Source organism: Panthera onca, chromosome A2, assembly GCF_046562875.1.
Source record: "Panthera onca isolate mPanOnc1 chromosome A2, mPanOnc1 haplotype 2, whole genome shotgun sequence".
Taxonomy (NCBI): Eukaryota; Metazoa; Chordata; class Mammalia; order Carnivora; family Felidae; genus Panthera; species Panthera onca.
Window position 1 is genome coordinate 131,558,456 of NC_138340.1, and position 12,717 is coordinate 131,571,172.

Below are 12,717 nucleotides of genomic sequence, written 5' to 3' on the forward strand. Positions count from 1 at the left end.
AGACTGTGGTAATCATCCACTTACATAGACTGGAACAAAACTGAGTTAGGACTGAAGAATATGAGCCAGATCTAAAAGATACTCTCCATGCAGTGGGAGCAGCCCACGTTGAAAATCTGAGTGATGTAATTTGAGCAATGTCCTTCTAAAAAGTCATTTGAAAGATTAGATGGATTCTCCTGTTTCCACAGTAATATGATCCTCTGTGAAAGCAATCAACTACTGTTCTTTGCTTCCTTTAGATTCTCGGTGGGAAAGTGAGGAGAAGAGCAAGGTGAAGCCAAGGTCTGAGGCTGCAGCTCTGTTTCTGTGGTCATTTCGGCTCCCATTAGTCAGTCTCTAATTTCCTAGTTATTGCGTGAAAATCTACAGTAGCAGCAGCAGCAGCAACAATAGCTAACATTTATTGAATGTTCATTCTGAACTGGGTACTGTGCTAAGTGCTTTACATCCATGTTTGCCAATTACTAATCTGTGTAAGTTACTTCTCTGGGCTTCAGTTTCTTCATCTGTAAATTATGGATAATAATAGCACCTACTCATTGTGATAACCAAATGAGTTAGTATATGCAAAGTGTTTAGAACCGTCTTTGGAACATAGTAGTTAATAAATTATTATTATTTTATCTGTTTTATTATATTATCTCATTTAATCTTCAAGCAACTCTTTAAAAATAATGGTTGCTATCACTTAGCATCCCTACCCCTGCCATGATGGATAAGCGAGTTGAGATTCTCCGAGTTTAATTTGTTCGAAATCAGAAAGCTAGTAAAGCACAGAATAACGACTTAAACTTTCAAGTCTTGTGCTTTTTTTAACCTCTACACCACGTTGCCCTTCCCCTTCCAGGGACCTAAGCTCCAGCCGCAACATTAAATTTCTCTGATTAGTGAATTCCTATGTTGAACACATTACGAGCTTTAGGATTCTCTTTGCCTTTTGCTCATTTTATTATTTCCCTTGTCTGAAATGGCTCTTCCAACTTTATCGAGCAGATGAAATTAAAATGATCATTCAAGACTGAGTTCACTTGCCACCTTTTCTGTCTCACCTTCCTTCTACCATCTTCACAGAGATAATTGTTTGTCTGTGTTTCTTTAACGCTTACCTCACATGCCTCCCTCACAGCACTTATCACATTGTCTCATAATTTGTTTGTGTCTCTGCTGCTAGATGGTGAACTATGCGAGAGCCAGCAAGAAGTAAAATTTATTTAAGATGCCAGACTCTCTCCTAAGGGCTTCACAAGGGTGGACTGCCTGGATCCTCTCAATAACTCCACTACGTTTGAACTATCATCTCCTTTTTCTTGATAAGGCATAGAAAAGTTAAGTAACTTGCCCAGGATTGTACATGCAGTAGGTACACAGTAAATGACTGTTGAATTATGTTTAAGAAAAATGCTTACCAAAAATGACCCAAGTTATTTTTTCCCCTGGAGAAAATGCATTCTCCCAATTCAACATTTTTTTTTTCTGATGGAGGAGAAACAGACAAGCTCTTCTTTCATCTAGTCAGATTTTTACTTTCTTAAAGCCATGAGAAGAAACAACTAATTAACTTTAGCTAGTTGAAGCTTGACTGTCAATTCAGCTTTAAAGTTTTTTAATATTATAATAGATTTTTCAAAGTATTATAATACTTCCTCATCCCATAATCCTGAAAACCTGTATATGTTATTTTATTGTCTATTCAAAACCCCATAAACCAAGACGTGCATTACAGCATAAATTTTAATTTTTGTGTCAAGAATCTATTATTTTCCAAGCAAACAGAGGAAAAAAAAAAAAAGAACTGCTTTCCACTTCCAAGTTAACCTTGAAAAACTTATGTCTTTCAGAGGGTAATGCTGTCCAGTGGCATCAGAAGGAATTATGGGCTGGTTGTGAATGTCAAGTGTGAGTAATTCCAAGCCCCAAACCACCTGTAGCTTTTTTTTTGAGGCCTTTTTCTACAATTGCTGAGAGGAAAACATATTCTCTTTGCTTTCTTCCGGGGATTTATAGGACTCCAGCCCTTGTATTAACTTCATGATCTGGTGGGAGGAAAACTGGCTTAAAAGCCTTTTCACCCAAAAGGTTTGAGCAGCTAATGGACATCATCCCTTTGGAGAAAGGAGATGATATAAAAGCTCCTTCTCCATTTTAAAAACTAGGCCTTATTTATGTAATAAGGCCTTTTATAAAGTTAAAGCCTCTTGGTCTTAATACATTTTTTAGAACCTGTTACATTGCAGTATAAGGCAAACATTTAGCCAAAATACATAAATAAATAAAAACAAAAAACCATCCTCCCTCTGTTGCCCGAGTTCTCAATAAACCTTTAACTTATTTGACTGTTTGACTTATGGCAAAAATAATCCAGTCATCTACAAATAATATCTTCATTTTAACCACTATTTAGGCTAATTATGAACCTGTGCCTCAAAATTAAGCAATTCTATCATTTTAATATGGTTTAAAAAAGAGTTTCTGAGGGAATTGGGGGAAGTTACAGAACACTAGCATGCCCAGATTTGAGAACAACAATAAAAAAGTCAGCAATAAACAATTATCCTGGTAGACCCTGCAATTTCCATTCAAAACATTTAGAAGATAATATTAACAAACATGAAAATGATGTATTTTTACATAGAAAAACAAACTCACAAGATTTTGGAATTGCAAATAACCCACAATTGTGGCAACCATCTACCTTAATTAATGTGTTTAACCAGTATTTGAAACATTACCATTTATCATCTTCTTTTCTTTCCTTTCTTTTTAAATATGGAATTCATATAAACTGTGTGTGCGTGTGTATTTTTCTTTAAATAACACTGTAGAGTGAAAAAAAAACTGGAACAAAGTAAATTTATCTAATGGTGAATACACAGAAGAAGTTTTGGTTCTATTTACAAACTGTCCTACAGTAATCCTCATAACAACACAACTCACTATTACATGGCTTAGCTGAAAAGAAATAGGTCTCTATAATTGTAATTATGTTTAATTGTATTTGCAATAGAAATAACTTTTGGAGGCCAAACAAACTTTTCAGATTATGGGGTTAGGGAGTTTTATGGTATCTACAATAAGGAGCATTAGAAACTTCGCAGTGGCATGCTTTAACAATAAAGAATATATACCCTGTTTCACAGGTTATTCCCATCGTTGCTTGAGCACCATGGGAGAGCCCCAGGAATTGGCTTCTTAGTGCCTTCTTTGATGACACTTTACCCAGGCATTCTCATAGCTACCTTGTGGGAAGGTATGAACATGTAAGAAAAGACACCTCCATGTTTCTTGAAGGAACTGAAATATCTCACTTGTGGAAGTGGACAGTCAGGACATAGGAGTAACTTTAACACTCAGGTTTTGCCGTTATTTTGTGTAGTTAGCATCAAAAACGTGGGAACTCAGGTTCCCAAAGTAACATGGTGATTCATCTAAATGAAGTGTGAGCAGAACAGGAGGTTCCCTCTGAATAGAGGGAATATGATATATAAAAGATCCCAAGGAATACTGGGAAAAGATAGGAGGTAAGGCACTGAAGGAAAAATGGAGAACAGTCTATTAATGGCCATTAATACCAAGTCCATCTTAGAAATGATTACTATCGTAACCCTTGTAACTTGTTGGTACTACATGTTTAATTGTTCCCACTAGACTAAGAAATCTTCATGAGAGACTGTTCTGTCTTGTTTTCCACTGTGCTCCCAGCACCACGCCCAGTGTCCAATACATATTTGTTGAATGAATAAATAAATTAATAAGCAATTCAGGTAGCATTCATGGAAGTAGAGGTAAATGGATATGTAGCCATATCCGTGTGTGAGCAATGGCAAATCAGCTAACCTCTGAAAAATGCTGGTGTTGAAATCCATCCAGCTAACACTTGAAGGTGATTCAGTCAATAGACTGTCCTACAAATAATTTTTTTCTAATTACTTTGGTTAATTTTATGTTATTTAAATGGGGCCTCTGTGGAAAACTGGGCAAGTTACTCACCTCCTTCTGTCTCAGTTAATATCTGCATAGGATTCCACAGTCACAGACTGAATGCCTGGTTCCAACCAGGCTTCTCACAAATAAATCCACTGTGCACCAAAGGAACCAGATGAGGTAGTATAGACACATTCATGCAAACATATCACCACTATTAAGGAAAACAATTTAAAGACTGTCAGCTCAGACGTGATTAGTCCAAGAGGGACACATTATTATTGATAATGAGCCTTTCTCACAGGGAAGTTGAACTCCCCAGTGGGAATATTTTTAGGGGTTGAAGATTAGTAATATTTTCAAGTTGGGTTAGTTACCAACTATTTTTAAGTATTGAATATTGGAATGGGTGCCAAAATAGATAATGTGATTTGGTCATTAAGATACTACTGAAGCAGACTTTTTATATGACTGCTGGCATTACTCATTGACTTACGAATGGCCTTGATTAACTGGGGATGTATCTCACCTACTGCTTGCCCCTTGACTTGAAATGCCAAGTTAGTCAAAAGTAGGCTCAAATGAAAGTCACTATGGTTCTGTATTATTCACTGATCACTTACCAAAGGGGTTGGAATCTGTTATTCCAAATATCTAGGTGGAGTCAGGCAATCTCACTTGGCTCTTGCTCTTGAGTCTTCAATCCCCCACCTTTAATATATGCCTCAGTTTTCTTGTCTATGTTATGGAGGCCAGTAGTAATAAAACCTGATCTCTGGCTGCAGGACAATTGCTGAATGTTTTACTGATTGCTGGTGATATCTGACCCCGTAAGCAAAGTTCTCTATAAATACAATCATTGTAATTATGCTTCTACTATAAATTATTTTGAGTTGGAAACATAATGTTATCAGAATATCTTTTGATAACATTCCTTTACTGTATTTTGGATAATGATTTTAGTACCAACGAGGGGCCTTTATTGCTAGATTCAACTCACTGTTGTACATTAAACTTTGTCTCAGATCTGATCAACTTTGGTATAAAGTAAAATGAGGTCAAACACAGTGCTTGCTAAATCATGGCTTGAGCTATCCTTATATGAGCAAAACTGAATAGTTGCATATATCATTGAGACATTCCAGTGATTTATTTTTCCTTATTTATATTTATATTGATATTCTCTTTACAGAAGTACTGTAGCAATAAAGAATTCTGTTCCATTAGATTCCTAATCTTATTTTTCAAGTACCAAAAGGCAAAAACAAAAACAAAAACAAATGAAAACAATGGAAAACAAAAACAGTAAGTTTTCTGGTTTTGTCATAATGTTATCGTAAGCTATTCTTCTTAGATGTTATATATTTAGAACCCAAAATTTCTCCTATGATCCAAATTAAAATGTGATATTTTTGTATTCAAATTATGAACCAATCAACTAAGCAGGTATATATTTCTAAATATTACTGCCTTACAAGAATAAATAGAGGGTAATCACGATAAACTATCAAATAATGCTTTTGTAGATAATACTATTTGTCAGTTTATCAGCTTTATGCTCCCTATTACTCATGCATTTCCAGTTCAAAAATATAATAGCTACAAAAATCAAAAAGCAAAACCATAATAAAGCTAGCCTTCCTAGTTTGTGCTTGCCTCCCAGGTCAAAAGAAATTGTTAATTGCCAAAAATGTAAAATTTATCCCAAGGAAAGTAACAGGCTACACGGGTAAATTTTGGCAAATGCAACTTTATATTGAAATTCACACATCTGTATCTTAAAGAATGAGACTCACAGACTCTAATGTATTTCTAAAATACCAGAAATCATATTATAAGCTTTCACAAGTTAAAACTGAAATAATTTAAACGACCAATACACTGAATGTGCAGAAAGTAGAAACAAGACTGTGCCTTCAGTAGAATAAACGCTTCACAAATTGTGCAGGATGTCATACTAAGGCTGTGGTCTCCCCTTGACAGCTGACTCAAAATATAAACATACATCAACTGCCCGCTTCTTAGAACACGCTAGAATGGGTAGCACACCTCGGAAGAAAATCTCATTATCCCAGTGATGTGCACCTTAATTTTCAAACCATGTGAGGAAAAAGGAAAAAGAGTATTAAATGATCGTCCATGCACTTCCAGTTGCATGACCATGACCAGTTACTAGTTCGATTTCCCTTGACTATTTGCTCCAATGCTAAATAAGATGAAAGATACTAGATAACCCTTTAAGGCAACATGTGTTTATTCTGCATTATTAAAACTGTTCAGTTGTGACCAGTTGGTACCATTAATGTTGCCTCCCAGACCAATATCTAGCATTTGTAAAATATAAATGAATTGGAAAAACTTTATACCAAATCAACCAAAACCACATAGTACAGTTCAATGCTAGCAATTTCACTAGTAGGTAAGGAAAGTGGCATTTAGAAATAGTAATGTATTAATACAAAAAAAAAAAAAAGAGTAAACTCTAATTGGAACCAATATACTGCTTTGGAATGCTCCCCAAAACTTACAAGGCGAATTTTTAAAAGTGTGATAATCCAATAATTCATGGCACATCTTTAGTGGATTACAGTACTTTAAGTCCCCAAATATTTTAGTCTTTGCAAAACAATAATAGTATGAAATGTTTTAAAGTCTTCAAACTTCTAAAATTAGTTTTTATCAACACATTTACCTCATGTCAACTTAATTTATTAAGATGTCCAATGCTAATTGTTTTTTTTTTGATGTTTTTTTTTTCATAAGTAGTGATATACACAGCATTTAGCACTGATACTTAGCACCTGCTACTTTCATTATCTAGTTTTCAACCACGTAAAGAAACTTAGGGCAGTGGTTCAGTCCTTTCTTAATTACAAACCTTCGCCGGCAGTCAGCAGGATCACTCTGAGATTTAAAATAGGATTATAGGTGAACTATTGCAAAGACTGCAGAATGTTGCCCAAATCCTTATAATTGCTGATCCCCTTCTTGATTTTCTTCTCAAGATATGGCTACAGGCCACAATTGCTTAGCAGAGAAGGTTAGTGTTTCACAAGGCTAAAGATTTCCAGATGCTCCTTCATATAACACAGTAAGGTTCCCTTGGTAACCTGGATTTTCTGCAGTAAAGAAGGGTTGTGCTGAAACAGCGCCTCAGCTCCCTGTTGGAGAAAATGCAGACAAAAGGATTGATTCCTGCTTGGGCAAAACTCATCCAGACAGCGGCTGTTAGAAATCCCCCTGGTACTACAGGCCCTCTTGCAAAAACTCTCCAATAACAGGCCACCAGGTATGGGCCCCACAAGGTTAGGAAGAGAAAAGTCATTATATAGAACATTCTGCTGATTCTTTTCTCCATTTTGAACTCATCTAAGACCAAGAGCCTTCTTCTGCCCGTGGTGTTTGCATTTTGCCTGATGCCCAGCAAGGTGGGTGGTGTGGGACCCCTTCCAAATCCTGCTAGCCAATTGGCAGCTGCCTGGCCACTGGCTCCAGGGCCATGAAAAGTCCAGTTCTGGCTGACTGCTGCTACAAACTGGACTGGCTTCATTTTCCTTCTGTCGTGGACAAAAAATATCAGCTTGAGGTAGACAAGCTGTGTGGCTAGGAGGATGAGAGCAAGGAGCAGCATAAATCCTAAGGAATCATTAGCCCTGAAGGAGCGGTGTTGGAAGGTACATTGATCTTCCTCCCTAATGAATGAGTAAGTGCCCACATCTAAAACTGGGGGGAATGCCATGGCCACAGACAGAGTCCACACCATGCAGATCACAGCCAGACACGTCCAAAAGGTCAGCCTCTTTGTATAGAAGCGGTGATGGGCGATAGCTAAGTATCTGGTGACGCTGATGCAGAAGAGCATGAAAGCAGTGTGGAAACAGGACAAAACCCCCAGAAAGGCAATCACTTTGCAAGTCAGAGTCCCATAAGTCCAGGTAGAGCCATTTTTGACCGAGTTGAATACAAATGGGAAACAAATTGCAGATCTGAGGATATCTGAACAGCAAAGATCCAACAGGAAGTAGTAAGGTGCTCTATGCAAGGTCTTATCTTTCACTAGCAAAATGGAGATCAGAAGGTTGCCCACCACGCTGACTCCTATTATGAAACCCAAGGAAGTCAGTTTCAGAAAGGCTGTTAGAGGAGAGAGATTTTGCAAAATGTTGTCAGCTGCATGGCTATAGTTCGCCATAGATGGATGGAGGATAAAGATACAGCCTCAGTCAAGTCTCATGATCTAGATATAAGAACAAGGAAAAGATAGATCCATACATTTTACTGAAAATGTAATCCACAAAGAGAATTGATGCGATCTGCAGTCATGCTTCCTCTTTTCTTCCATTTGATTTGCCATCAGAATATCTGGAAAAAAAATGAGCTATCAGTTCTTAAGTTAACAAGTAATGATGTCAGGCAGTGCTAACACAAAGCTGTTCATTTATGGGGAAGCAAATAAAGTTTTAATTTTGAATAATATTATTTGCTTTAGTAACTATTTTTGCTTGAGATTTCAGAGAATTGGCTTGTTTAGTTTTCTGAACTAGATGAATTTAAAAATGTCCCCATTTTGGAGAACATAAATTTGATAGGGTACCTTTAAGACAGAAGGAATAAAATGTTCCACAATCATAAAATATGCCAGTCCAGGAATTAATCACTAATGTTGCAATGGAATCTACAAGATTGCTAATAGGAGACAGAGATGAGAATACCTACATTTATTTGAGTTCTGTTAGTATCTGTCAGTGTTTTACAGGCAGCTTTTCTGCTGATATGGATCCAAAGAGCCCTTGCAAAATATGTCTTTAACTCAAGTGCCACTATTCATGCTGCACATTGTAAGAGTATTTGTTGATTCATCTTAAAGCATAATTTCAACACTAGATTTCGAAATTAACAGGAACTTATCCAGGATTTGATGTGATTTAATCTTTTGTCTTTTCCTCCCCACCCTACCCCCCATTATTGGTAAATCTTTTCTCTTTTAAACCCACATGACTATTAAAAATGGTTAATGTAAATATTGGCCAGGGAAACACACCCAGAGGAATAATGCACTTCCATTTGTAAACCTTGGCTGCCTGGATTCAAATGAATTTAACATGAACCTGTATTTCTTGGGCAATTAAGCCTTTCCTATTTACACTGATAATCTTTGTGGCAAATCGCAAGTGGCTTCATTTTCAAACAAAATGCACATTGTCTCCTAGGTGCCTGAGAGCCACACCAGGAAAATCGGCTTCCTCTGTTATTCCCAAGAAGCATGTTCCCTTTGCCACTTCTCACTAGCCCGGAATATGCTGATGGAAGCCCAGGCAAAACTGCGTTCGATGATTTTAATTTCCCCACCGGTTCATCCCCGGGTAAATACCGATCACATCATGCAACATTACGAAACCTGAAATCCGCCACCCCTGGATTTATAATGTGGGGTGGAGGAGGGGGAGGGGGAGAGAGACATGCATTACATACGCGAAGATGGGGAGAGAGATTGCTTCTGTGCTGCAAGGGAACTGTTCCCGGTGATTCGCAGTCTGATATTCCTCAGTCTTGCAACGCTTTCCAGAAATGGAGCTCTCAATAAGCCCTACTGAAGATGCATTGTCTGAATGTACTTCCATTATGCAGTTTATTGTCAAAAAAACAAAAAACAAAAAACCTCAGGGAGGGCTCGGTGCCGGTGAACCTGCAGTTTCATCAACACTGTGCGCCCCCCTCCCCCCAAACTTAACCGAGAGTATATCCTCCTACCTGTTGGTGTTGGATATCCCGACAGACTATAGCTTCTTCTTTCTATAAATTGCTGATTTTTTTTTTTGCCTTAGTGCCTTGACTGAGCATCCAGGCAGGGCTCGGCGGCGCCTGCGCGCTGGAGCCTCCTTGAGCTCCAGCCGCGTCCTCCCCTGTCGCAGCGGCACCGTCTCCCCCAGTAACGCAGGGGCCGCGGCGGCGGCGGCGGCGGCGGCGGCGGCGGCGGCGAGGGCGGCGAGGGCGGCGAGGAAGGCGAGGGCGGCGGCAGGGGCTGCTTCGGGCTCTGTGGAGCTAACGGGAGTCTCGACCCGTTTCCAGAGCTGGCCCTGTTTATTGGATGTCCTGTCCTGTTGAACTGGCAAAATGAGGCTTTTGTCCCCTTGTGGCTGCTTCTGAACTTTTCCCTCCCCACATTTGAAGTGGGGGCTTGGAAAGGCTTGTTCAGGACCTCAGGCCCACCCTGTTCCCTTAGGGCAGCGACGGGAGAAGCCACGGTGTCGGGGGCGCTCGCCCCCTTCTTCAGCTACCCGGAACCCTAGCCTTCCCCGAACATTTCCTTCCTTTCTCTTTTAGGGTGGTCCAACGCTTTGGAAGCTTCTTTTAGAATTCCTCTTTAATGATTTCCTCAGCTGACCTTTGCATTTGCAGGTTAGCTGGGAGAGAAAAAGAAAGAAAGAAAGAAAGAAAGAAAAAATAGAAATTAAATATGTATATTTTTAAAAGCGCAGTCAAGAAAAATCTTGTCAATGGGGAAGGAGGGAAGAAAGCAGGTTAGGGGCAGCCCTGTCTTTGTTAGTCATGCTCTATTCTCAAATGCACGCAAATATGTGTTAAGTAGGGAGAAGCTAAGTTCAGAGGACAACTGCAAAATGATTTACATGCATTTTACCATAACGAATATGATGATAGAATCAGGTTTACAAAAATTTCAAGTGACTATTCCTTGCATTCCACCCCACCGAGCAACAGCCTTTCTTTTTCTTTCTTGCAAGTACTGCTGACCAATACATTGGTAATGTCAAAGCAGTTGTGTGTGTGAGTTTCCTTTCCCTCCCCCTTTGTTTTTACAGAAGAAAAATACTAGGAATATAACGAATTCATAAAACTTACACCCATCCAAAAGGTCCGATGATATCACAAGGCACCACATAGCCTGACAACTGAGTGCTTAGGGATGTCTCTGGAATCATGAATTTCCTTATTTTACCATTTCCGAAGAGTTTTGTTTGTGGGGTGTTATAAGATTTTAAACAACTCCCCACCTCCAAAAAACGAACAGATATGCTTTCATCAATTCCCAGTGTGAAACGTCTGCTTCTCCTCCCGCTTGCTTATTGCTTTATAATAATCTGTTAATGAAACAGAAAAATAAAGACCTTCTCTACAGTAATAATTTGATCTCCAGACAGCAGTAAAATACCTCATTGCTGGGTGGTGAGATTGTGACATTCGGGGGAACTCAAGCCAATCAGCATACAGATAATATGGGTTAATTTACATATTGTATTTCTATTGGACACACTGAGGTAAAGCTTTCTCTGTTTAAAGCTTAAAAATGAATACTTCACTGTCATGGTGTCACAGTCATTACACAAAGCCCTATGTTGGTAATAGTGAAATGATGTTACATTTTCCTGATTTGTTTGGGGATGTCCTAAACCCATTTAAGAAAAAAAGATAATGATTTGTTTAAAAAGATTAAAAAAAGAGGGAATATAAAACACCTAACTTTTGCATTCCCTTAACCTAGAAAAATCAATCCTACAGCAATACTGGAAGTAACTTAAGGGCATTTCCATTCAAGTGAAACATTCCACTTTTTTGCAAAACAAATAAATTGAGAAGAGTGCAAAACTATATGATGGTTTGCAAATTTTATGTGAAATGTCAAATTCATTTTTGTGAAACTACAGATCAAAGCAAATTTGTTCTGTTTTACTTCCCGATTAGTGTCTCAATGTACCTTGCAAAGAGTTATTATTTCCTGAAATTTTACAGTTAAAATATCTTTAGAATAAGATCTTTTAAAAAAGTTTACTGAAGATTCATGATTGGCCAGATCTTAGTTATGGATTAGGGAAAAGCTATTTAAAAGTAAATTAAAAGGGCAACTGCACTGCCAGGCCATGAGGCAATAATTTACTCTGCCAAAAGGTATAGGGCCAAGATCCAAGGGTTTAACTATCTTCAGACTTTAAGATGCAGGTATTGATTCCTTAAAAATAAGAGAGGGAGTATGTGTGTATGCAATATTCTTTCATATCTACATCTCAGGGTATGGTATTAGAACTATTATTTTCCTTTGCAATTGAGAGCAGTTTCATCCACTAGTTCTTCAGCTTTTCCAGCTGTTAGATGAGAGTGTCATTTTCTTGCCTCACAAGGGGGCTCAAGATATTAATGAGATATTTTCCATTCAGTTCATTAACTCCACTGGAGAAAACATGGAAGTCTGCATCTTCAATCAATAGGAATTTTTAAAAATGTATTTAACAGCTGACAAAATTTCATATCATCTATAAATTCTTAAATGTAAAGCTGTTGCTTCAAATGGGTCAGATTATAACCTTACTTGTTCTTAGCTAATTCTGTTTTCGTTTCTTACATCACCAAACCTAGAAAAATTGTAACGTTAGGAGTAAAGGGACAGAACAAACCACAGCGAAATATTATACACCTGGGTTTGAAGGAGTCTAAAGGTTTTCAAGTTCTTTGCATATTACATTAACTCTAATTGATCAGTGCATTAGGAAGACCAATGTAATTTGCTTAATTTGGTTCTTATAATAAATACACCCAATTTTATTTAAAGCACCGATTATCTTCTCAAAATTAGACAGACACATCAGATCTTTCCAAGTGATGCACATCTCATGATGGGCAAATATGGTATTTTTGTTCCACACATTTATGTAAAAAAGTGTGTCAGGGAGTAACCAATCCTTGGCAAATGCAGAGAAGTTAGGCTAGGATAAAATGTTCTAAGAAAAAATTTTTTAATCATTCATTTAAAGTGCTGCCCTTCCCACTGAAAGCTTTTCT

At 37.9% G+C, this 12,717-nt stretch overlaps 1 protein-coding gene across 4 annotated transcripts; it reads right to left on the minus strand.

Annotated features, from left to right (window-relative positions):
* Nucleotides 1–5,654: 5,654 nt before the first annotated feature.
* On the minus strand, nt 5,655–11,079 carry GPR85 (G protein-coupled receptor 85). Of its 4 annotated transcripts, none has more exons than XM_060632917.3 (4): nt 10,786–11,079; nt 9,676–10,328; nt 9,397–9,511; nt 5,655–8,286 (listed from the first exon to the last, which is right to left on the minus strand). In XM_060632917.3, exon 4 carries the CDS (start codon nt 8,114–8,116, stop codon nt 7,004–7,006), a length of 1,113 nt encoding a protein of 370 aa, XP_060488900.1. In that variant the 5' UTR covers nt 8,117–8,286; nt 9,397–9,511; nt 9,676–10,328; nt 10,786–11,079; the 3' UTR covers nt 5,655–7,003. The 4 variants fall into 4 exon arrangements, with proteins under 4 accessions (XP_060488900.1, XP_060488898.1, XP_060488899.1 ...); XM_060632915.3 differs by having other exon boundaries at nt 9,397–9,514; XM_060632916.3 differs by having other exon boundaries at nt 9,397–9,538.
* Nucleotides 11,080–12,717: the final 1,638 nt, after the last annotated feature.